The following is a 26,876-nucleotide window of genomic DNA, read 5'->3' as shown; positions in this document are numbered from 1 at the left end:
CCGGCTGTGATTGGGAGTCCCACAGGGCATCGCACAATTGGCCCAGCGTCGTCCGGTTTTGGCCGGTGTAGGCCGTCATTGTAAATAAGAATTTGTTCTTAACTGACTTGCCTAGTTAAATAAAGGTAAAATAAATATAAATAAATAGGACCTTATTCAAGTGAAGTATGCCTGACAGGATGTTTGAGATTAGTGTATAGCAGGGGACAGCAAACAAGAGACGTGAAAAATAGCTCTCTTTCTCAGTCCGGTCTTTACTGCAACAGTTGATGTTTACAAATGTAATGCACAGAGTTGATGTTTCCCACTCACATACCAAATGACTCCATGCGCTTCAAACAGTAGCCATGGCAACAAAACTTGAGAGGTGTGGGTCAAGAGGTGGTAAGGGTGTGTGTGAGTCCTCCTGAGATACTTAAAAATGAGCTACATATACAACACTATCCAAACACGAACGATTCATGTCAACAACAAGGAATGTCGACAAAGCATGAGAAGGATAAACAGTCATCTAATGATATGAAAATATATTTTAAACAAACCATTCTGACGTTGTTGCATCATTGGTTGTGATAAGGCCACACACCAACTGGTCTACACCTAGGCTGTAACTGACCAGGGACGCGTTCAGCAGGACGCAACGTTTTGGAACGTTCAGATATAAATAATGTACCTGGACTTAACAGCCACCTAACAGGGGGGGGGGGGGGGGAGTAGTTAAGTGCATTTTAGCGAAACAAGTAACTTGACCCACCTTGGCATACACACACTACCAATACAACATGGGATGGCAATAAAACAAAAATATTAACAACTTTTCAAGAAATGAGAACCAATGTGCGCCCAAACACCTATCCACATAACAAATATAAATACATCTTGGGGATTTTCAGAGATTGTAAGCGCAGTGAGCTGTGGTAACAAACAGTTGTGTTCTCAAACTTGCACAACAGACATAAATTAAATGCAATAAATCCAAAAGGTTTCAAAGTTGTAAAGCTAAACTGAACCCAATAAGAAAACACTGCTGACGTCCATCATCCTCCCATGGTCACAGTAGACTAAATCAAACCTGCACATTCCTATTGGAGATAATATGAAGTCCGTAAAATGTATGTATTGCTAAGTTTATAAAGCACTTCAGATTTGTTGTAATAATCAGTTAACAGCATGTTATTTAAAATCGTATTGAATTATGGCCTGCATTGTGAAATACCATTTTTCATCTTTCATGTTTGTTATGTAAAAATGTCAAATTAATGCTTTTGGATGGGTAAAGCTCAAGGTTAGAATGCCGGCTCAGCAAGTTGTCAGATGAGAGTATGACATAATGCAGAACTGAAATGCCCAGTTTCCTGGGCATGTTCCTATTCCACCTTAACTCATTGATGGTTCCTATCGTCTAAAATGGACAGTGAAGGAGGAGGAAGCAACCATTCACAGAAATAAGAAGGGGGGTTTCATAAAGAACCGAAACTCCCCTAAAGTCCCAGCCGTGGTTTTAAAAAATGCCCCAGGGGCATGGAAGCCTTCCACACCCAGAGAGGGAGTTTGTTCCTAATAGTACCCAGGGTTGGAGCCACTTGTCCAGGCTGTGGGTGCCCCGGAGATGCCCCCATCTCTGGGTGTGTGGTGAGTTCATAAGTAAGTAGAGGAGGAGGGTTACTCCATCATAGCTCTGTATATGAGAGGCTCGATGTAGTCCTCTCTGTAACGGGAGTTGATGACTCGCTGTCTCTTGGAGCCCTGCTTGACCTCCTTCTCTGTGAAGATCCCGTCGAAGCGCATGTCTGACGCCTTGGACTGAAGGAGCGAGAGAGAGACAGGCCATGAGTAAATTAGCGTCCAGTTATCTATGAGTTAAGTAAGCCCTATTAACATAGTATTATAAATGGAAGAAATACATTTACATAGCTAGAATTGAAGAAATACATTTACATAGATTGGCATTATAAACATGGACCGAATCCAATATTCTTAAAAAATTAAATAGAAATGATGCATGATTTCATTTCATATCACCTAATCTCATATAAATCAGTTTGGATTAAGGAACATTGGTAGAGACGCGTCTCACCATTCGGGACTTGACTCGTTTGGGCAGCTCCTCGTCTAGACTGTAGACATCTTCCCTCTTAGCAGACAGCAACGACCCGTCCTCAAACTCCATCTGAGTCCACACAAAAAAACAATGAGGACGTCAGCGCGGCGAAACAATGACAAGTCACGCAGAAACAGGCTTCCATTCAACGTTACTTAACAAAGTACCTCAGTCACCTTATATCAAAAACACCCTACGGAAGTAAAAAGTGAACTATCCCTTTAAAAGCACCATACTTAGGGCCTGGGGTTTTCCTGGTCACATGGAACAAAGTGTATAAAGCGGTATGAAATGTATGTCACATATGTTAACTAGTATGTGAAAAGAGTAGCAAGAAGGAAAAATATTTTACATGAAAGAAAAAAACAAGCAAATCAGTACAGTGGAGGACCACATGATTGATGCGTTTTCAGAACAGTTGTACTTGCTAAACCAATTACACAATCCCACCCACAGTTTCTCTTGAAACCGTGGAGGACCACATGATTCTTTGATGTGTTTTCAGAACAGTTGTCCTTGCTAACCCAATTACCAAAACCCACCCATGATTTCTCTGTAAACGTCAACCCCCTGAATCTGTTAGTGTGGGCTGAATGTGGTAAGAGCGCAGCCTGAACCTGGTTGGCATGCTAGTGGTCCGCAACCGCAGACTAAAAGTGACGCCTACACCAGACCCCAACCCACAAATATAAAAAATGCTCTGTACAGTTCCCCCTTTTTCTCTTGAACATTTATTAAACATTTACGTTTTTCTTCAACGTTTAGGCCATTTGTTTATTCATTGGATATTAAGGCCTATTGAACAGTGACGATGCAAGCTCTAATGCTCTCTCATCACGTCGAACCACCATTCTACTACATTCCCCATGTGCACCAAGTAGCCTACAAACATTTCCATTTCTATTAACTGCATTACTGCAGTTGCATTAAACTTACGAGTGCACCATTCGTTTGTGCCATTAGAGGGAACACATTTCTTTGTTTATAAAATAAAAATGTACGAGTTTCACTCATTGTAATAGGTGCACTGATAAGAAATTGCTCCTCCATTGGTTTGAGAGCTCCGTCGGTGTAGGGAGTGCAGTGTTACCAGTGCTCGCACGCCACACCTCTCTGTATTTCACGCAATCTGTCATTGCATTAGTTAGTCCCGTTTGGGATTCATACTATATTCTGACAATGATCCATTGTATTGCTTAACCAGTAACTTAACCAGTAACCTCCATTCCCTGGTTGCTAAAATTCTAATAGGTCGCCTAATTTTAGTTTATGTGACAAAACCCGTCCCCTGTAGCTCAGTTGGTAGAGCATGGCGCTTGCAACGCCAGGGTTGTGGGTTCGATTCCCACAGGGGCCAGTATGAAAAAACTAAACAATTGTATGCACTAACTAACTGTAAGTCGCTCCGGATAAGAGCGTCTGCTAAATGACTAAAATGTAAAACAAACAGTCATTGTGTAGAGAATCATTGTACCATCTAAACCACAGAGAAATATATTTTCCATAATCAAAAATATTGTACTTTCAGCTGAAGCAGGTGTACAAAACCTAAAGTAAAAGACTCAAAAAACGAAACGTCAGAATGGGAAGCATAGAAATAGCACACATAGAACATATCTACCACTTCTTAGACTTTTTTCAATGGGAATGAAAGATCTATAAGTCACATTTCTATGTGAATTTGGACAGGTCGACTGAACAAGTCCCTTAATAACCTTAATTCCTCCTGTGTCACTCTGGATAAGAGCATCTGCTAAATGACTAAAATGTATCAAATGCAAATGTCTGTCTATTTGATTTCCTTTTAGTGTCTATAATGATGATCTATCCATATATCCGCTTAAAGTGCGCATTGGTATGGTTTCTCTCCAACTGGGTGTGCTTGGCTATTGTGGGTATGTAAGCTGCTGTTAAGGTAACATGTGTTGCTAAGTTCTCTAAACAAATTCTTAGTTATATGAGTTTTCTTGGCCTGTTATAGGCTTAAATGCGTTTTGCCTTTGGTAGCCGTTTGGTTGCTACTGCGTGCTATTGTTCTCTATTTTGACATTTTGTCCTTTTTGTCTTTTGTTGACTGCAATAGGAACCAGAACGTCATTTCTGGACTAATTCCGAGCCACTTTTGTAAATATTCACCTGCACTATTTTCACTGGAGTGCACTTGTAAATAAAACCTTAATTTTGCACCTTATTTTTTTATATGTGATCAAACCCTCCTAAGTTAGACTGCCAGATCCCGTGACATCTTAACAGAGTAGCTGAAACAAAAACATTTGTGTAGCCTATTTGGCGCATGTACAGTTAGGCCCTGAAACGTACACACTAATGCCAGATAAAAAGAATGAAAGAAAAACCTCAATGTAGCCTATAGATATGAATTGCACAAGAATTATATACACATGGATTTTTTTACAATTTATTTTTATTCACCCTGTCCGCCACCCACCCTTCATCCATCCAATATTTCATGATTCTACACTCGCCCGCCCCGCTGATATAACCGCAGGTTATGAGTCAACCCGCGCCTAACAATGGCGCACAGCCTGAATGTGGTTGAATTGAGGAAGTTAATGTGGTCCCTATTACCTGGTACATGGGGATGGAGTGCGATGCGACAAACTTGGCCCCATACAGCAGATTGTCCGTCCAGCGCACCTGCACCATGTCGCCCACTGCTGGCGGGCCCAGCTTGACGCAGTCCCGGTTCTGAAACCAAACCGTAGACAAGAGCCATCATAGGTCAGTGAACCACAGTTAAATACACCAGGACCATTAAAGCCAGTCAATATAGCCCACAGCACGACTGGATTGATTTTCACTTTTTAGGATTGGTCAATTTCTATGATCAATACTACCACTGCTTTTGCCATACCACTGTAGGCCACGGTTTGCACTTATAAAAGCAGACTGATCTATTGACACTGCTGCATTAAGGCTCCTCATTGTAATACAACATTTAGAAAGGAAATGTTTCAGGCAAAACTGTCAACACAATTCAACTGTATTATCCATTTGTTACAGCAATCAACATAGATGTGTCTTCTGCTGTTTCTCACCCCCCCCCCCCCCCCCCCAAGATAGAACTTCAGGACTTGTGGCTGTCACATGCATCCAACGATACAGGTATAAGTTTACTCACCTCGATGTGCTCAGGGAAGAGGTTGTCACTGTAGGAACCGTCGTGGAAGACAACCTCGTAGAAGGTGGCGGTGGTCAGCTCCAGCACCTCACACTGGTAGTAGCGGCCATTTTTCTGCTTACAGATAACCTGCTGGCCCACCTCCAGCTCTCGCATGGCCGCCTTATTGCGCTAGGAGGTAAGAGGTCAAAAACCAAACGCTAGGAGGTAAGAGGTCAAAAATCTAACACGCCATACATCACTGTAAATGGATGACCATAAAGACAAGACAACGTGAAAAATAATATGGACCCGTAAAAGCGAAGGAATGTGGAGGAATGTGGACCTGTAAAAGCTACTCCTTTGTTAACATCTAACAACTTCTCCTTTTAAGAGCCATACATTTAGATAAATAAAATGTAATATTGACAGCTTTGCACACTCTTGGCATTCTCTCAACCAGCTTCATGAGGTACCTGGAATGCATTTCTATTAACAGGTGTGCCTTGTTAAAAGTTAATTTGTGGAATTTCTTTCCTTCTGAATACGTTTGAGCCAATCAGTTGTGTTGTGACAAGGTGTGGGGGGGGTATACAGTTGATAGCCCTATTTGGTAAAAGACCAAGTCCATATTATGGCAAGAACAGTCAAAGGTCAGTCAATATGGAACATTTCAAGAACTTTTAATGTTTCTTCAATTGCATTCGCAAAAACCATCAAGCACTATTATTTAACTGGCTCTCATGAGGACTGCCACAGGAATGGAAGACCCAGAGTTACCTCTGCTGCAGAGGATAAGTTCATTAGAGTTACCAGCCTCAGAAATTGCAGCCCAAATAAATGCTTCACTGAGTTCAAGTCACAGACACATCTCAACATCAACTGTTCAGAGGGGACTGTGTGAGAATCAGGCCTTCATGGTCGAATTGCTGCAAAGAAACCACTACTAACGGACACCAATAAGAAGAAGAGACCTGCTTGGGCCAAGAAACACAAGCAACGGACATTAGACCGGTGGAAAGGTGTCCTTTGGTCTGGAGTCCAAATTTGAGATTTTTGGTTCAAACCACCGTGTCTTTGTGAGACGCGGTGTGGGTGAACGGATGATCTCCGCATGTGTAGTTCCCACCGTAAAGCATGGAGGAGGTGGTGTGATGGTGCTTTGCTGGTGACACGGTCTGTGATTTATTTAGAATTCAAGGCACACTTAACCAGCATGGCTACCACAGCATTCTACAGCGATACGCCATCCCATCTGGTTTGGGCTTAGTGGGACTATCATTTGTTTTTCAACAGGACAATGACCCAACACACCTCCAGGCTGTGTAATAGCTATTTTATCAAGAAGGAGAGTGATGGAGTGCTGCATAAGATGACCTGGCCTCCACAATCCCCCGACCTCAACCCAATTGAGATGGTTTGGGATGAGTCGGACCGCAGAGTGAAGAAAAAGGAGCCAACAAGTGCTCAGCATGTGGGAACTCAGGTGAAGCTGATTGAGAGAATGCCAAGAGTGTGCAAAGCTGTCATCAAGGCAAAGGGTGGCTATTTTGATTTGTTTAAAACTTATTTAGTTACTACATGATTCCATATGTGTTATTTCATAGTTTTGATGTCTTCACTATTATTCTACAGTGTAGAAAATAGTAAAAATAAAGAAAAACCCTTGAATGAGTAGGTGTGTCCAAACCTTTGACTGGTACTGTATTATATATCTATATATAAATATGCTTTTAAAGTTAACTCAGCTAAAGTATTAAAAACCAGACAATGCATAAGCCCTCGGTTAACTCAGTTTAGAACTAAAATCTTGCATGCCCCCTTATTATGCTGGGTGATTAAAGCGTTAGCCTACAATTATTATACCACTCGATAAAGCACCATAAACAGATGACCATAAAGATAACACAGAGTATATTTTCAATTGAATAATACATTACATTTGGTAAGAGGAAATAAATGCAAACTAAGGTGGATTCATAAAAGCTATTTAAGTAGTGGTGAATTGTTCTGGTCACGTGTGACATCCAACAGCTTATTTTGAAGTTAATTCAGCCGAGGTATTTAAATCTAGACAATGCATACGCTATCGGTGAAGAAAAAAACAACATTCAGAGAACATTCATTTGCATTTCACTGAAGATTAGTTCTGTCTCCGCACGCATGTCTTCTGTTCAACTATAAAATACATTTCCCCTCCCCAACTAGCTAATTAAAGCACTGAGCTTCGACAAAAGCCAGAGAGCCCCTGCGGCCCGTTAGAGGAAATAGTGTGCAGCCTGCTGCAGACAGACTGACTGACTACATCAGAGCAGAAGTGTTGCTCTTCGCTCTGTTCCAACCGTCTCCAATTATGGGAGTATTAGTATAAAATAAACATAAACCGTCTAGAACATGCAATCGTTTATAGATACAGCTTTTTATACAGTACACATATACACTCATTGTGATGTCTGTATAATGTATGGGAATCAGAATGTGTTGTCTTTATACTATGTTATATGTGTAGGATTGGTATTTGTAACCTGACTTGCCTTTCGTATTGCCCCAGAGGGTATAAATCCAGTTGAATACAGTGTAGAGAAGAATGGCTATAGATCAGGGGTGTCAAACTCATTGACACTCGGCCCTCCGTGGAATGAGTTTTGACACGTGCTGTAGATTATTCAACCAATGGCCTAAACCAGTGTCTCCAACTCCAGTCCTCCAGTTCCTCAACAGTACACATTTTTGTTATAGCCCCAGACAAACTCACCTGATTCAACAACTCATTGAGGGCCTGATGATTAGTTGAATAATAATATATGCTTTTTAGCAGATAGTTTTACCCAAAGCGACTTACAGTCAGACGCCAACACTGCCAGACAGTCAGACGCCAACACTGCCAGACGCCAACACTGCCAGACAGTCAGAAGCCAACACTGCCAGACAGTCAGACGCCAACACTGCCAGACAGTCAGACACCAACACTGCCAGACGCCAACACTGCCAGACAGTCAGACGCCAACACTGCCAGACGCCAACACTGCCAGACAGTCAGACGCCAACACTGCCAGACGCCAACACTGCCAGACAGTCAGACACCAACACTGCCAGACAGTCAGACACCAACACTGCCAGACAGTCAGACACCAACACTGCCAGACGCCAACACTGCCAGACAGTCAGACGCCAACACTGCCAGACAGTCAGACGCCAACACTGCCAGACGCCAACACTGCCAGACACCAACACTGCCAGACACCAACACTGCCAGACACCAACACTGCCAGACACCAACACTGCCAGACAGTCAGACACCAACACTGCCAGACGCCATCACTATCAGATAGCCAGATGCCAACACTACAATAAAAATGTGTGCTGTTGGGGGTACTCGCAGACTGGAGTTGGTAAACACTGGCCAAGGCTACATGACTGTATACAAACCCAAGAAATCGAATCTAACTGACAGGCTAACCCACAACAGTAACTCTACACCAGGTGAGTATGTCATTGATGTTCTGACTCGCTGACACATTGCTCACAACAGGAATCAGGACCAAGACTCACAGTGATCTTTCATCATGTTGCATGACGAATTATCTGTACCTGCTTGGGCTTGCCAGTTCTCACTCTAGGGGATGGGAAGCCATGTTCCTATATGGCCACAGGGTCTCTGGTTTTGTCGTTTCTGTTGTTGTTGCTCAACATTTTATTAAGGAAGCATGATTTGACCTTTTTCGCCTAGTCTGGCGTCAAACTGGCTTCCAACCTGACAACTAAGATACAGGTAATGTCTGCTATTCAAATAATAACATCTATTAACCAATTGATGGTGTCGGCAATAACAAATGCCAAGAAATGTAATATGCAGAGGTAAACCTATGTGCAGCAGTTATTTCTATGATAATAGTTGCTCTTTGGGACAAAAAGCGTCAGAAAACACTTATATAACCTTATACAAACATGTGATGCAATGCTTCCCTGAACCAAGTTTACCCCCCGTAGAAGCTACCTCTGGCAGGACGGGTGACTTGTGCCTGTAGCAGGTGACGTGGACGATGAAGGGCCAGTCGTCGGGCTGCATGAGCTGGCCGGCCGCCTGGGCACAGGTGGGGTGGAAGGCAGTGGTGCAGCGGCCATGGGAACACTGAACACAGCAGCCAACATCCTTCTTCACCCGCCGCTTACAGTAGAAACACTTCTGTAGGGGGTGAAGAAGAGAAGGTGGAGAAGAGAGAGAGGAGAGGGGGAGGAGAGAGAGAGGAGAGAGGGGGAGGAGAGAGGGGGAGGTGAAAAGGAGGTGAAAAGGTAGGAGGGAAGAGGCAGTAACAGGGAAGAGGGGGAGATGAGAGTAAGGAGGGAGGGCGAGGAAGAAGAGGAGGAGCACCAGTGGGAGGAGTAGGAAGAGAGGGAGGTTGGGGAAAAGCGAGGGAAAGAAACAGAGGGGAGGGGGAAGGAGACGAGGGCATGGAGGAAATTACAACGTTCCCTTTTCACCGTTTCAAGCTCCCAGATGCCACATTTTCTGTTGTTCCCAGTTCAGTTTAGAATATGACTCCAATAAATACATAGAGTCGACTTCCTCACTGTAGACCAAAATGGACAAACAAAGCAATCACAGAATTGGTCTGGGTCAGAGTAAGAAGTGACAGCCATGAAAACAGACTGACCCACCAACATAGACCCTTGGTCTCCAGAGTGGCGCAGTGGTCTAAGGCACTGCATCGCAGTGCTAGCTGTGCCACTAGAGATCCTGGTTCGAATCCAGGCTCTGCTGTAGCTAGCCGCAACCGGGAGACCAATGGGGCGGCGCACAATTGGCCCAGCGTCGTCCAGGGTAGGGGAGGGAATGGCCGGCAGGGAGGTAGCTCAGTTGGTAGAGCATGGCGTTTGCAACGCCAGGGTAGTGGGTTCGATTCCCACGGGGGGCCAGTATGAAAAATAAAAAAAGAATAATGTATGCACTAACTGTAAGTCGCTCTGGATAAGAGCGTCTGCTAAATGACGTAAATGTAAAATGTGAAGCTCCATATGAGGCACTGTTCATGGTTGCTGAGGGGAAGCCTTAGCTGGAGGAAACTCTGTTTGATAGGCCTATTTGGCTCATTTCATATGAGCAGGGGGTGAAGGACTCAGGTGAAGGCCCATATGACACACTGTTTTGTTTGTTTCATATTAGCAGGATAGTGAAACTGTATAAATGAGCCGGCTATTTCTGATCGTATGTGTGATATGTGGCTCTGTTCACGTCAGGGGAACTGAGCAGGAGTCAACGACCTCGGTGGATCGCCACATGATTATACACAGTATTGATGTCAGACTGAAGGACCAAGGACACAGACCTTGTTAAACAGTGTGTGACTTCCTGATGTGATTCTTCTCTGGTGTTTACAGAACACTGGTGTCTGTGGGATCAGGCTATCAGAGCTGGCTTAGAGAAAGCAGTAGAGAATGTATGAGAAAACCTGAATGGCTGCAGTTTAGCCATTAACATTGATGATTATTACGAGTATATGGTGCATGGAATGTTAAGGAATAAACGTATGAATGTGTGTATTCTTATTTTAAATGTATGTAGTTCTGTCCTTCTGATGTACTCGTCTATTAATGTCCTGTATTATGTCATGTTTTATGTTTCATGTGTACCCCAGGAAAAGTAGCTGCTGCTTTAACAGTAGCTAATAGGGATCCTAATAAAATAAAAATATTACTAAATGGCGCCAGTATAGGCAAATATTTGTATGAAAAATGGAACCAAGTGTACAATACCCATCATATGGAAAACAGTCATAAGCTCAGATGAGAAAAGTCTATAGCGAACTTGAATTCTGCATCTCTAAACAGTTGAGAAAACCACTTAAATGACTCAAACATGAAAATGAAATGACAGGAAGTCGATACATAGAAGCAGGGCCTAAAATAACGTTTTGGTCCACCAGCCAGTGGCAGGTAGATTAAAACATCTACCAGCCACTCAGATTGTTTACCAGCCAAAATATATATATTTTCTGCTAAAATTAAACCAACACAACAGACAAAAACGGATGAGCATGCTTTGTAATGTTTCTAAAACAATAAAATGTATTACTAGTAAGAATTAATGTGGTATATTGTTTAATAAAAAAAATGTGACCTGTTTTTTAACCAAAATATCATAGATGAGACAAATGTTCACCTGCCCCTTTAAGGGCCAGATGTTACTGTGGTAACGTGACTCCAGTCATGTTTGTGCCTGTGAGATTGTATATGACTAGTAGATGCATTGTCTTCCCTAGCAAATGAAACTCAAACATAGAAAAACTACCTAGATTGTGAACAAAACAATGTAAATAGCCAAGAAACACAAGGACAAAGTCTCACTTCAGTAGATTGTTATGCCTATGTGCAGCACTTCTAAAAATGAATGTTTCACTCAGCTCTTCACGTGCGCACAGCCCCCAGCATTGCAGCGCGAGGTGTAATAGCCTATATAGGATTCGTAGTTCTTTGACTTTGTGCAATAAAATATACCAGCTATGAAACAAAATGGCAGAAATACTTTGAAAACAGCTAATGCAGCATTTATTTTAATATAAATGTGATCATTCTTTACTATTTGTATTCCCAAATGCGAGTGAAATGCTCACCCTGTGGAGCCCAGACCACCTGCCAACGTGGCTGGGGAAATAGACATCTTACCCACCAATGCCAAAATCTACCCGCATTTGGCAGGTGTTAATTTTAGGCCCTGCGTAGAAGTAGTGTTGTGGTGCTGTTGTGGTCCTGACTGTGACCATTTAGGAACTGTAGCTCACCAGCTGGAACCTGGCCAGAGGGATGTAACTGAGGTCCACGGGACTGCGGTCGGTGATGTTCACGAAGCGCGCCTCCAGGACCACGAGTGCACACAGCACATGCACCCACCTGTGTGTGTCACAGGAAACAGATCAGCACACTAAACACAGCAGGGGAAAGTTTCCACTGTGTTTCCACACTGCCTTCACACAGTTTCCACTGTGCACACACACATAATTACGTTATTTATAACTAACAATATGCACAAAAACTATATATTTTTTAAGGGTAGGCTATTATTTTGTTTATATACAAAAATGTTTGCATCACATGTAGCCTAGACAAAAATAGTTTTTATGATATATTGTAATACTATATAGGACATCTTCCTCATAATATCAAACATCTTACTGTACACTAGCACAGGCTCCTCACTGTCACAAGCCATTACAGAAACAGATACTTGACTAGACATAGGATAAGGCTAGCTTGGTCTACAGGCATTCCCTGCCTTTTACATTTACTGAGCTGTCCTAGATTCAGTGGGGAGAGTAAAGTGTGACCACTGGCTACAGACTGGGGATCCTAATAAAATACCAAATACCAGACTAGAGTGGTTGTAGCGTCGGTGTAACAAAATATATTTAGCTTAGATCTAGAGGCCCCCATTAAATGGGTAGCTCCTCAAATCGCTGTACTATACTCACTTGTCGTTGTTGGCTCTCTGTAGAGCTCCCCCTCGCAGTGAACACAGGCAGCAGTCCTGAGGGAGAGCAAGACACACAGATCATCCCCAGTAGCATTTTGGATACACTTAATGTTATAGTCCTTTAAGTGGTATTTATATAGTAAATTACATAGTAAAATGGTAATTACATAGTATTTTATTTAATTGGGAATCATTAAAAACATACCCAGTTCTTGCCACTTGGTGCCAGTGAGTTAATAAATGATGTAGTTCCATCCTTGAGCTGTTTTTGTTTATTAATGTTCTGTGTGTCATGTTTCATGTTTTGTGTGGACCCCAGGAAGAGTAGTTGCTGCTTTCACAACAGCTAATGGGGATCCTAATAAAATACCAAATACTAACCGACTTAAATTCTTTCAAGTCATTACCTGAATGTTCTATTTTTTCATTTGAAACATTTCTCCACATTGTCTGTGTCAAAGCTGGCCAGAGTACTGCGATTTCCATTCCTCTCTGGGCTGCCTGGCAGTGGGTTTTCCAGTATCTTGTAATGTATAACTTTTGTGGACCTAGGACATTAAGCTAACTCTGGTCAATCAGTGACTGGAGGGGTTAAGCCAGACATGTACATGTCCACAAGTAAGAGCTACGTCAATACCTTCTGTCGTTGTGCATGTTTTAAAATGGACTTAGTTGGACTGCCCAGAATCACTGATCTACAAATCACCTTGCATCCCAAATAATTACTGAAGTGATATAGATCAGAGATTCTGCTCCTGGCTTTGCTCAAACACACTGGCTACCACAGAGAGTTAAAAGCAGGAATGTTCATGACTTCTCCCTTAGACAACACTGCCACCTAGCGGTTAAACTTGGTTATAACAAGTTGGGACTTCATCCAAAAAATACATATTCCACGGCTTGACAAGTACGCGTATTCTGAGGCAGAAATTAATTTCACTAATAGTCCATTAATCAAGAATTACGCGTCCAAAATATGATTCATGACTTGGCGTGTAAGACTCAGTACAGGATAGGACTTGCACTATCCTCTGTTGTGGTGCTCAGCAAAGGAATTATGTAACGATTTGGTATTATGTTGTGCAATTAAACTCTGGCTTCTGTTCACATGTCATCCCAGAGGGAAAACGGAGTCAAGTGCCAAATATCATAACCTTATTGAGAAATAACTGGAGAAGGCGCTAGCTACAGTCATTCTAACCCTGTTTATTTTCTGACTATATTGATTCTACATTCAGAAGTGTATTGTTTTTTTAACATGAATGCTCTACTTTCTTCAAGGCTTAATTCTAGGGTTAACATCCAGATATCTCTATGTATGGCTCTACGGTGCCTTCCGAAAGTATTCACACCCCTTGACTTTTTTCACATTTTGTTGTGTTACAAAGTGGCATTGAAATGGATTGTCATTTTTTGTCAACGATCTACACAAAATACTCTGTAATGTCAAAGTGGAAGAAAAATTGTAACGTTTGTAAAAAATGTATGAGAAATAAAACACTAATATCTTGATCAATCAATCAATCAATCAATTTTATTTTATATAGCCCTTCGTACATCAGCTAATATCTCGAAGTGCTGTACAGAAACCCAGCCTAAAACCCCAAACAGCTAGTAATGCAGGTGTAGAAGCACGGTGGCTAGGAAAAACTCCCTAGAAAGGCCAAAACCTAGGAAGAAACCTAGAGAGGAACCAGGCTATGAGGGGTGGCCAGTCCTCTTCTGGCTGTGCCGGGTGGAGATTACGTAAGTATTCAAGCACCTGAGTCAATACATGATAGAATCACCTTTGGCAGTGATTACAGCTGTGAGTCTTTCTGGGTAAATCTCGAAGCGCTCTGTCAAATTGGTTGTTGATCATTTTCAGGTCTTCAAGCAGATTGAAGTCAAAAGTAACTTGGCCACTCAGGAACATTCACGGTCTTCTTGGTAAGCAACTCCAGTGTAAATTTGGCCGTGTGTTTTAGGTTATTGTCCTGCTGAAAAGGTGAATTAATCTCTTAGTGTTTGGTGGAAAGCAGACTGATCCAGGTTTTCCTCTAGGATTTTGCCTGTGCTTAGCTCCATCCCGTTTCTTTTTTATCCTGAAAAACTCCCCAGTCCTTAACGATTACAAGCATACCCATAACATGATGCAGCCACTCTAAGTTGTACTCAGTAATGTGTTGTATTGGATTTGCCCCAAATGTAACACTTTGTATTCAGGGCAAAAAGTGAATTGCTTTGCAAAATTTTTTTCCCAGTATTACTTCAGTGCCTTGTTGCAAACTGGATGCATGTTTTGGAATTTAAAAAAATTATCCGGCAACTGAGTTAGGAAGGGCGCCTGTATCTATGTAGAGACTGGGTGTATTAATACACCATCCAAAGTCTAACTTCACTATGCTCAAAGGGATATTCAATACCTGCTTTTTATATATGTTTACCCATCTACCAATAGGTGCCCTTCTTTGTGAGGCATTGGAAAACGTCCCTGGTCTTTGTGGTTGAATCTGTGTTGGAAATTCACTGCTCGACTGCGGGACCTTACAGATAATTGTGTGTGTAGAGTACAGAGATGAGGTAGTCATTCAAAAATCATGTTAAACACTATTATTGCACAGAGTGAGTCCATGCAACTTATTGTGATATAAGCACATTTTTACTCCTGAGCTTATTTAGGCTTGAAAAAAACAAAGGTGTTGAATACTTATTAATGCAAGACATTTCAGCTTTTCATTTTTAATTAATTTGTAAAACTTTCAAAAAACATAATTCCAATTTGACATTAAGGGAGAAATATACATTTATGTGTAGGCCAGTGACAAAAAAAAAACTCAATTTAATCCATTTTATATTCAGGCAGTAACAAAATGTGGAAAAATGCAAGGGGTGTGAATACTTTCTGAAGGCACTGTATGCTATCCTTTCTTGTTGTCAGCCTTCTTCCTTCAATAAGCTTAGTTCTAGAATCTCTGAAGGGTTTGAATGCATGAGTTACAACATGATCCTATCCCACTCCATTGTCAGTATGGTGCTAGTATGTGTGTGAAGTAGGACTAAGATCATGTAGTGTTGATAAGCTTCTGTAGTGATATGGTTTCAGTTGTACTTGATTGCATTACTGACCTCAGTCAAAGCGTTGGCCTCACAGCGGGCACACATCCAATCGTCTGACACTTGGTCAACAGACACTCCATAGCAACCTGAGGGATACGAAGAAAACACGGACATGGAAAACATTAGAGGCCATTTTCTATTGACAGAGGTGACTTAAAGGCACTGACGTGAATGAGAAGTTCCACAGGCACTTAGCATTTATTTGTCATACAAATCAATTGATTAAAGTGCACATCATTGCAGTAAATCATTGTTAATGAATGAGAATGGATATTTTGGAACGCTGGTGATTGATTGTCAATGCTGAACTCTGCAATGAACTGGTATTCCTTGAGAGCATATCATTGATTACATTAAACATATGGAACACATTAAACACATGCACAGTCCTCTAAACCATGGGTGTCAAACTCATTTTGCTCCGCGGGCCACATTCAGTCTTCACCGCACTTAAAATGGATTATATTTCCTTGCCGTTATAATTAGCAAAGAATAGTCCTCCATCAATTGCTTTGGAATTTCTGATGCTCCCAGACTGTCTAGCTTTAGTTTTAATGACTGTTAGCAAGCTGGACAGAGTCAAGAGAATAAATGTAATAATAATAATTATAATATAATTATAATAATATCATTTGGGGGGGCTGCTTATATTTGTCCTGTTACGCAGGTCCATTATTTCTACACTAGTTTCAATTTGGTGTTAGTCATTTCAATGTTGATTGAATTTTTTTTTTCTTCTAAAATATACAAATAAAATGTTTTACTTAAACCACAGGCCATGTTTGACACACCTGCTCTAAACATTGGTGTTAAACAGACTGCTGATGTGAATTAACTGGATTTCAGCAACAGCATATTATTGATTATCAATGGAAACGTGCTGTCTAACAACTGGTGTGAATGAACTAATATTAATTGAAATCTAGAGTACTACATTCAATTACAAATGAAACACATGAACTATCGAACAGGCTTCAAACATGGTGATTGTGAATGTAACTGTAGTTACTCACTGGCGTGGACGCGGACGCAGCACTGGGAGCAGCTGACCAGCAGGCTGGTACCGTCCTCCTCCAGGTGAGGGGTGGAGAGTTGGCCCTCGCCGCTATCGCTGCTGCTGTTGTTCGTCTTGTCATTGGTGGTGCTGAAACACATCTCCGGGATCAGGGGCTTGGACCTCTGTCTGCCCCCGCGCCGGCCTTTTAGAGTGGAGCTGGGGTTGCCGCTAGACTGGAGAGACTGGAGAGGAGGGAGGAGGGACACGTATTAGCAAAGGTCAAATTGTCATTTCTATGACTACTATTGTGCACAGCTGGCTTGGTGGCTGAATTGCTTTTCTGTTGCCTAAATGTCTTTAGAAGGTACATAAAAACAAATAGATAATTCAAAGTAAAAAACTGTTTTCCATCTCAATTTTTTGTTTTGTTTTTCCATCCTACAAATCAATACAACTTTTATAGCCCTCAAAGACCTGGATAAAGAGCCCATTAACAGCTGGATAGAGTGCCCATTAACAGCTGAATTAAGGGCCCATTAATAGCTTGATTAAGGGCCCATTAACAGCTGGATTAAGGGTCCATTAATAGCTGGATAAATGGTCCATTAATAGCTGGATTAATGGCCCATGAACAACAGCTACTGTATAAGGCAAAGACCAAGGACCTCTCCACTCTACCTGGTCGTATGTGTGGAAGAGCAGGCAGATGGAGCAGTAGGGGGCCTGCAGGCCCATGCGCTGGTTGTACGATCTCTCCGCCTGGGGGTTGTCGGGTCGGCTCTGCCACAGCTGGGCCAGGGGCTTGGCCCACTCCTCCCTCTCCTCTGGTTCATCCTCCATATCCACATACAGCTCATCTACAAGATAGAGGGGGGAGAGAGAGTAACGAAGGAGGTTAGGAGAGAGGAGAAAGAGATAGATACTGTTGGGATACTGTTATAACCCACTACAACCAGGTACATACCATTATCACCATGGTTTTCACTGGAGCTGAGGAGTGGGTGCTGTTTGGGCAGCTTGCGGAGGAGAGGATGTGGTTTGCTCTTCACGCTCTTGCAGTCCGTCTGCTTACTTGGACTTGAGTTTGTCTGCTTATTTGGACTTAAGTTAGTCAGTTTACTTGGATGTAAAATCATCGGCTTACTTAAACTTAAGTTTGTCTGCTTGATTAAAGTTACCTCAGCCTGTACGGGGGAAAGACATTGCTGGGGAAAGAGACAGGAAGAGGATGAGTGACCATCAGCTGGCTCGTGTTGTTTCCACATCTAAAGCCGTTTTTGTATGGCAAGTGTGAAAACATCAATTTCACATTTTCCTCTAACATATTCACCTCTAATATCAGTCTAAACTATTATCACAAACTACACTACAAAACCATAACCAAACATGAATAACTTCTAAAGACAGCATCAGGAAAGAGGGTAAACAAACCTTCCGCCTGTCCCTCCTGACCTCTGCCTCAGCCCCCTTGGTTGTCCTGGTGTGTGCTTGGGTCTGGATAGGCTCCAGGCTACTAGGGGCCTTGGCTTCGGACCTCCCCTCCCAAGCCTGGGCCTCGCCTGGCTGCTGCTGCCACTTATCGAGGCCTTGGATCTGGGCCTTGGTTTCAACCTGTTCTCCCTTACTTGGACTCTGTGCTTTGGCCTGGATCTGCTCATCTTTGGTGGATGGGACCTGGGACTCCTGCTGCTCGGCTTTGACTTGGAGCTGGGGATGGGCCTTGAGTTGAAGGTGGTTTTGGAGGTGCCTTGGCAGGTGCTCCCTGGCGTAACTGTGCACGTGGAGCTGGGTGTGGTGAATGGGCTGCTGGTTCTCGCGGGCGTAGCTGTGGACCTGCAGGGCCTCCTTGGGGCTCTGGGTCTTGTGGAAGAGCAGGCTGGCCACCCCCAGCTTTCGGACAGGCTGAGCGGAAGGACCGGTCCTGGCCGGGGGAGCCCCTACTGGGAGGTGGCTGTTTCTGTGCGACTGGGGTTGAGCAAAAACGGTCGCTGCGTGATTGCTGGTGGAGGAGATTGTGACTTTTTGTGGAGCAGGGCTTGTGCTGCTGTTGCCCTTCGTAGGGTCTGTCTTTACATTAGGCAGTTCCCTCAAGGTGACCTTCGCTGGTGTGTCTGAAATACAAACATTTGTATCAGGAGAAGCAATGGGGATAGCATTTCCAAATATCCACTGAGTCTCATTGTGGATTAGTGATGCAGATCTATTATCCTGACGACTCACACTAAATTATTCCGCTGCACTGTCGTTCGCTACATGCTTTAGTATGATACTGCAATCAGTGAAGTAATTTGTGGTGAGGAGGGGTGTTGTACAAAAAGATATCAGCGATTGGATAGTCTAACCAATCAGAGTATCAAAACCAATGACACATTTTCAAAATGCCGCTTTACCCACGTGTGTTCTGGCTCTGGCCAACCAATCGGTTTATGGACTAATCAGACGGCCCCGAATGTGTTCGCAGATCCAAACTCATTGTGGAGAAGAAACTAACCAGTGGAGGCTGGTGGGAGGAGCTATAGGACTATGGTCTCATTGTAATTGCTGGAATGGAATAAATGGAACAGTATCAAACATATAGAAACCACATGTTGGACTCCGTTCTATTTATACCATTCCAGCCATTACAATGAGCCTGTCCTCCTATAGCTCCTCCCACCAGCCTCCACTGAAACTAACATCTGGGGGCATGGCATAGCGTTTGCTTGGAGCAAGGAGTCTGGGTCTGGGCAGCCAGGCAGAAGATCTATACCCATTTACTACAATAGAATTGTGTAGTTTTTACTGCATTGTTAGGAGCTAGTAACATAAGCATTTTGCTGCAACACCTGCTTAACTGTGAACGCAACCAATAAACTTTGATTTGACAAGTGGCCTGTATTCAAACCACTTGACATTTGTTGGCTGTGGTTGGATTTGAACCCACATCTCCAAAGAGACTGGAGCTGAAAGCTGGAATCCACCATGCCAGTTTGCGATATTACGACAACAAAGAAATTACTTCAAATTGGTAGAGCATGGCGCTTGTAACGCCAGGGTAGTGGGTTCGATCCCCGGGACCACCCATTCGTAAAAATTTATGCACACATGACTGTAAGTTGCTTTGGATAAAAGCGTCTGCTAATTGGCATATTATTTATATTATAAAGAACACAGTTTTTGCCTTTGGACAACATTGCACGCGCAATAGAACAGCAGAGTATGTATTGCAAAAAATAAAATGTACCACGATGCTGGACGCTCCTCTCCTTCGTTTCATAAACAAAACAAAAACAATAACAAATGTGCTGGGGCACAAACAGTGGCTCGGTTTCCCCTAATGCGGATTCCAGCATTAAATCCAGTCACAAGTGTCCGTCTAACATTATTTTGTGTTACCCCCTAATTTTACAAATGTATCATCCCATGCATCCTCTGTGTTGATTTTGCGTGTAATTGTATAGGTTTTAAATAGTGAAAATAAGGTAGGAAGACACAGCCTAACTGTCAGTGAGGTTACCTGTATCTGTGCAGTCCTCTCCTCCCGTGCCCTGAGTGGTGAGGCCTAGTCTGGCCTCCTCTTCATCTTTAGGGACCACCTTGTCAGGTACATCCAGACACACCCGGTGCCTCTTGGTCCCTATCCTCGGTGTTGGGCTGGTGGGCCATAAAACATTAAAGTTGGAATCATTTTTCATGTCAAGCATTTAAAAAATGGGAATTTCCATCCATATATACTGTTCAATCTGCTCTATAGCACGCTCTACCAACATTCAAATTAACATCTCTTCTGACCTCTTTCTTTCCCCCTTGGTGTTGAGCTCCTCTCCATAGGGCTCCTGTGAGATGCAGTCCATCCCCAGCTCCTCCCCCAGGAACTCCTTGGCCTCTGGGGTGGGCCGTGAGTGGTCGATGGGGCCTGTGTCCCGCCCCGCCAGCCACTGCTCGTAGCGGTCCGGCTGGTACTTCTTCACGAACAGATCCATGGAGATCTTCACCATGTCCTTCCTGCATGTACACTGGAGGCAAGAGGTAGGGAGTATAAGTTCTAGGGATGCACTACTGCCCCCAGAGGTAAATAAACTAAGGTCAGTCTAATAGAGAGCTATACGAGACAGCATTAATAAAAAAGTATAGTCTTTTCCCAGTTTCATTCTTTCTGCCGACCCTCATTAAAAATCGGTCAATAAAAGGTTACATTTTTCCCCAAACAGTAAAATGATGTTACCAACAGAAAATATTACGCATACATACATACATACATACATACATACAAGGAACAGACATTTTTTAAATATATATCTTAAATGGAAACATGCAACAGTAGCAAGCCCATCATTTTACAGTCAAAGGGCTATAGCCTTTTATTGAACATGCAACTGCTGTAATGAAGCAGCTAATAAAACGTCATTTTCAAACATTTGCCAAAATGCAATTCACGGGAAAACACTGTTCTAAACACCTAATGCAATCGGTTCCATATGTGGCAGAGATGAAAATCTCTGTTAGAAACTTAGAAAGCTGGGGAATCTAATAGCAACAACTAGGATGGGTTGCCAATATGACTAGGATTGTGCCTTTGGCTTCTGGACAACGAAAGAAAGTTGATATGAAAACCGATAGAACAGGAGAGAAACGCTTGTTATTGGCATGAGGAAGTCTTTATTTGGCTAGTCTACTTTGAAGCAAGGTAAGACATGCCTCATTATTTGAAGTAAAGTAAAACGTTCAGGTTTCAAACAATTATACTGCCTCAAGCTCACATTGCAAAGTAGTGTGTGACGCGCTGATACCCTGCCTACCGTTGACTATAGCCTATGCACTTAAATGGCAATTCAGAGGTGCGCTTTGATTACGAATTAAGATTCAGAAGAAGAAAAAAAAATAGTAGCTATTTTTAATCATGGCCATCAAAACAGTTTTTAACACGTGATTGCATTTAAAATTGTTCTTGGTTGCGCAATGACTGGGCTTATAAAAGCACGTTTCACTCCAGTACCAGCTTTTTGAGGAGCTGCTCGCGCTGTCTGACAGGTGATAGGATATTCCTCCTGATAAGATACATGACGACTAATGAAAAATACACACGCGGCAATTTAATTCCACTAAATTATGCAAATGAACCTATAGACCGATAAGCATGACCGGTCAAATGTATTTTCGGCAGCTAACTGATTCACATCCCCAATGTTCTTGGTTTAAACGAGGAGCACTTAAAGAAAATGAAACTCTTCCTTACCAGCATGGCTTGCTTTCCATACTCAATCCATCTTTCTGTGGCAAAGTTGGTGGACTCAGCACAGTTGAAGCCATGGTTGAACCCGGCGTGGTAGCTATAGGGAAATGTCACCATGAACTCACCAGGCTCCTGAGTGATCTGGAACACAGACAGGAAGAAACAATATACTGTACACTGTATAATGCTTTATATACAGTGGGGGAAAAAAGTATTTAGTCAGCCACCAATTGTGCAAGTTCTCCCACTTAAAAAGATGAGAGAGGCCTGTAAGTTTCATCATAGGTACACGTCAACTATGACAGACAAAATGAGAAAAAAAAAATCCAGAAAATCACATTGTAGGATTTTTAATGAATTTATTTGCAAATTATGGTGGAAAATAAGTATTTGGTCAATAACAAAAGTTTCTCAATACTTTGTTATATACCCTTTGTTGGCAATGACACAGGTCAAATGTTTTCTGTAAGTCTTCACAAGGTTTTCACACACTGTTGCTGGTATTTTGGCCCATTCCTCCATGCAGATCTCCTCTAGAGCAGTGATGTTTTGGGGCTGTCGCTGGGCAACACAGACTTTCAACTCCCTCCAAAGATTTTCTATGGGGTTGAGATCTGGAGACTGGTTAGGCCACTCCAGGACCTTGAAATGCTTCTTACGAAGCCACTCCTTCGTTGCCCGGGCGGTGTGTTTGGGATCATTGTCATGCTGAAAGACCCAGCCACGTTTCATCTTCAATGCCCTTGCTGATGGAAGGAGGTTTTCACTCAAAATCTCACGATACATGGCCGCATTCATTCTTTCCTTTACACGGATCAGTCGTCCTGGTCCCTTTGCAGAAAAACAGCCCCAAAGCATGATGTTTCCACCCCCATGCTTCACAGTAGGTATGGTGTTCTTTGGATGCAACTCAGCATTCTTTGTCCTCCAAACACGACGAGTTGAGTTTTTACCAAAAAGTTCTATTTTGGTTTCATCTGACCATATGACATTCTCCCAATCCTCTTCTGGATCATCCAAATGCACTCTAGCAAACTTCAGACGGGCCTGGACATGTACTGGCTTAAGCAGGGGGACATGTCTGGCACTGCAGGATTTGAGTCCCTGGCGGCGTAGTGTGTTACTGATGGTAGGCTTTGTTACTTTGGTCCCAGCTCTCTGCAGGTCATTCACTAGGTCCCCCCGTGTGGTTCTGGGATTTTTGCTCACTGTTCTTGTGATCATTTTGACCCCACGGGGTGAGATCTTGCGTGGAGCCCCAGATCGAGGGAGATTATCAGTGGTCTTGTATGTCTTCCATTTCCTAATAATTGCTCCCACAGTTGATTTCTTCAAACCAAGCTGCTTACCTATTGCATATTCAGTCTTCCCAGCCTGGTGCTGGTCTACAATTTTGTTTCTGGTGTCCTTTGACAGCTCTTTGGTCTTGGCCATAGTGGAGTTTGGAGTGTGACTGTTTGAGGTTGTGGACAGGTGTCTTTTATACTGATAACAAGTTCAAACAGGTGCCATTAATACAGGTAACGAGTGGAGGACAGAGGAGCCTCTTAAAGAAGAAGTTACAGGTCTGTGAGAGCCAGAAATCTTGCTTGTTTGTAGGTGACCAAATACTTATTTTCCACCATAATTTGCAAATAAATTCATTAAAAATCCTACAATGTGATTTTGTGGAAAAAAAATCTCAATCTGTCTGTCATAGTTGACGTGTACGATGAAAATTACAGGCCTCTCATCTTTTTAAGTGGGAGAACTTGCACAATTGGTGGCTGACTAAATACTTTTTTTCCCCACTGTAAGTGATCAGCATAAGTTGATAAAATCACACATGGTCTTAAGGTAGTATACAATAAATGCAGTTAAAAAAGTTGTAAATCATCACTATGCTGAGGGCTTACCTTTTCAAATGGAATGCCATATTTCCTTAATATGGAGGGCGAGATGAGGGTCATCTTGTGCCTCAAGAAGGCTTCGCAATTTTGGTGGCTACCAGGGAAAAACCCTGAAAAGAAACGTCAGAAAACAGTGTGTTGGATTAAAGCTAGTTAAAAAGCAGTTGTTGTTTTCTAATATGGCAAAACATGTCACACACATTATCATCCATCTCACCTTGAGCCAAGCGCTCCATTCTTTTTCCCTGTTCTGGAGGAACACAGTACCTGTGAGGATATCAGAACGGCAATCATCAGTTCTCTGACGTTATAACACTGACGTTAAAATTGTTGCCATTTCTTTCACTTGGTGAGTGTCGTTTTCGAATGTGACAACGAGTCCTCAAACTACTCTTACATAACCATCATCAGTATGTTGATGCTTAATAACTTGCCTCTTATACACACAGCCACCAGTACACCTATTACCAGTATGTGACTAATAGTGTTGTTACTTACCAGGACTTTGGCGCTCCAAAGTGTAGGTAGTTGATGCTGTAGAGGTCCATGTCCTCGGTGTGCCAGGCGAAAGTGGTCTTCCACATGCCAAAGTACAGGTAGGGTGTGTTCACCCCCTCGATGGTGATGCCATTCTCATGCTCCACCGTGTCCAGGATGGTGTTCAGTTTGCCGATGTTCCAATCCGTCACATCCTGGAGAGAAAGATATATAGTGTAACTATCGTCGCTGGAGATGGTTATCTTCATCATCAGCAGCGCTGCAGTGAAACAAAACCACTGCAGCCTTCTAGATTGGTTGTGAATTTAAATTGTGGGTGCAACACATGATTCTGAGAGAAACACTTACAAGTAATCTACAAAACCGTCCGTCTACACAACCACAAAATACATTACATTTACGTAATTTAGCAGACGCTCTTATCCAGAGCGACTTACAAATTGGTGCATTCACCTTATGATAGCCAGTGGGACAACCACCACTCTCATCAGCCAACATCCTTATAACCAGGAACATTAAAAACATGTCAACATTTAAAACACCATATAATAGTAAAACACACCCCTGGGGGGATTGGTAATGACTCACAGGGTCATAGAGTGTTCCGTTCACATCTGCACCATAGATGGGCGAGTTAAAGGTCACGTTCTTCCAGTACTTCCTCTCCAGCTCCTCAAAGTCGGCGTAGTGAGGACTGCAGAACCTATGATGGGGGGGAATGAAACAGGGTCAATCAGTACAGCTGATTAGAAATGACAAAGTTTTTAAATGAGTGCCTGTGAGCCAGAGCCTGTCAAAATCCCAAGAGATCTTGAGAAACACATGAATTACTAACATAAAGCAAATCATACAAACCCCCTGTTTAAAATCATGTTATTAACTTTGTTCGCTGTATAATTTCCTTAGTCAAATAGCATGTCCACAGAGTGACTTTTCCCAATCACAGACCAATTCACAATACAAGAGGAAAGATACAGTATAGCTCATTCATAGACTGTGTAATATGTTATGCAACTTTGTTACAGCTGTTACAGGTTTGGTGCAGTCAGACTCACTTGTCGCTGTTGGCCGTCTTGCGGAACTCTCGGACGGTCATGGGCTTCTTCTGGATGTTGTACTGGGTGAACAGGCCTGACTGGCCCGTAACTACCTGCTGGATGGGAGCCGGGATCACCAGATCATCTATATCATCATAGGACTTCCTGGGCTTCCAATCCTTTGGTGGCACGATCTGTAAAAACAGTCAGTTTTAGTATCACAAAGTTACAGTAAAGTATTTCACTCGCAAAAACTTGGGTCAGTTGTATAAACACATGTATTCATCATGTGTTTATTTCTGTGCATAGCTGCTTTCCCTAACTGGAGGCCTGGTAACGCAAATCAGAAAATAATCTTCACAAGGCAGAAGGGGTTGTGTCATGCTCACTTTAGCCAAGCCGGCTTTGTGTGCTCCCTGGGACTCCACGTAAGCGATGTAGCGGCTGAAGTTCTGGAACTCCTCAGCAGTGGGGTGAAAGGTCATGATCCCCTTAGAGCCAGGAGTCTGGGGCCCCGAATCGGACGCCATTCTAAAGAGAAGGCCCTTCGGATCAGAATTAAACAGGTTTCAACATCACAAGAATTGTGACATTTTAACAACAGACAGTGATGATGCGTTAGGAAGCTAATACAAAGGACATCTGTGCAAGGGGGGGGGGACAGAATGTTGGTTCATGACTGGACAGTGTGACAGGTTTGTTTGGACACACCCAGTGAGACCTCACTGTTAGGCTACAGCGTGTTTACAAATTGTTGGTCGATTGTAAATAAGATAACAGAGTAGCTTTGTAAACAAGAGGATGAAACAGTTTGGTCGAAGTTGATTTTCTCCTTTGAACGTGCGACACACCTTCGACCAAAAGAAAAGCAGCAACCTGATTGGTCAAGAGCAGCGTCTATTTAAAGTTTGTTCGGCCTACCCTGAAGTGTAGCTAGTTAGCTAACTATCTTAGATAAGTAGCTAGTAGCTATCAACTTGTAGTTAGCAAATGTTTTAGCCGAATGTTATGCGTGCCATAACATAAACAAGCTAAATAATAACACGTCCATAAGAAATGAGAATGTATGCTAACTAAATACCTAGCTAGTTATTGTTAACTGAATGTCTGCATGATTCATGGATACCTAGCTAGCTAGTTACATGACAGCTAGTTAATAATATTTAGCAAATATCTAGCTAGCAAGCCATCTTATTGCTAACGTCTGCTAGCTAGCCATTGCCATTGTCAACGACGTATTCATGATAAACAATACAAATATGGCGTCAAATTACACCTTTAAAACAAGATAACTTACCAACACTATTAAATAGCTTCGGACGATAAATCTTGCGCAGTTGGTGACTTAATATCGATAGCTCTTAATTCCGATTTTACCCCTAAGAGGACTTGTCCTCCATTACTACCAGTACGCAAGCGCACGCTGGCATGTTTACCACCATACGCGTAGGATCAGA

At 42.7% G+C, this 26,876-nt stretch overlaps 1 protein-coding gene across 3 annotated transcripts; it reads right to left on the bottom strand.

Moving 5' to 3' along the window:
* Nucleotides 1-234: 234 nt before the first annotated feature.
* LOC311146797 (lysine-specific demethylase 4A-like) lies at nt 235-26,844 on the bottom strand. Of its 3 annotated transcripts, XM_084183387.1 has the most exons (23): nt 26,717-26,791; nt 25,809-25,964; nt 25,438-25,613; nt 24,971-25,085; nt 24,383-24,576; nt 24,102-24,151; nt 23,891-23,994; nt 21,999-22,136; nt 20,555-20,778; nt 20,280-20,416; nt 18,215-18,894; nt 17,962-17,988; nt 17,748-17,871; nt 17,462-17,640; nt 16,800-17,025; nt 15,796-15,872; nt 12,686-12,741; nt 11,999-12,107; nt 9,217-9,405; nt 5,241-5,411; nt 4,688-4,807; nt 2,078-2,170; nt 235-1,803 (listed from the first exon to the last, which is right to left on the bottom strand). In XM_084183387.1, exons 2-23 carry the CDS (start codon nt 25,947-25,949, stop codon nt 1,663-1,665), a joined length of 3,471 nt encoding a protein of 1,156 aa, XP_084039513.1. In that variant the 5' UTR covers nt 25,950-25,964; nt 26,717-26,791; the 3' UTR covers nt 235-1,662. The 3 variants fall into 3 exon arrangements, with proteins under 3 accessions (XP_084039513.1, XP_084039511.1, XP_084039512.1); XM_084183385.1 differs by having other exon boundaries at nt 17,748-17,988; nt 26,717-26,844; XM_084183386.1 differs by having other exon boundaries at nt 17,748-17,988; nt 25,809-25,950; nt 26,717-26,803.
* Nucleotides 26,845-26,876: the final 32 nt, after the last annotated feature.

This window comes from Coregonus lavaretus (assembly GCF_964263955.1).
Source record: "Coregonus lavaretus genome assembly, chromosome: 19".
NCBI classification, from domain to species: Eukaryota; Metazoa; Chordata; class Actinopteri; order Salmoniformes; family Salmonidae; genus Coregonus; species Coregonus lavaretus.
Note: the sequence above shows the minus strand (reverse complement) of the source record. Positions and strands in the feature narration are given on the sequence as shown.

Excerpts from the sequence above, each read along its gene's own strand:
- LOC311146797 (XM_084183385.1), bottom strand. The coding sequence starts at position 25,949 with ATGGCGTCCGATTCGGGGCCCCAGACTCCTGGCTCTAAGGGGATCATG. Across the intron at positions 20,779-21,998 it reads ATGGAAAGCAAGCCATGCTG|TGTACATGCAGGAAGGACAT; the intron begins GTAAGGAAGAGT and ends TCTTGCCTCCAG. Across the intron at positions 2,171-4,687 it reads ACTCCATCCCCATGTACCAG|ATGGAGTTTGAGGACGGGTC; the intron begins GTAATAGGGACC and ends GTGTGGACTCAG.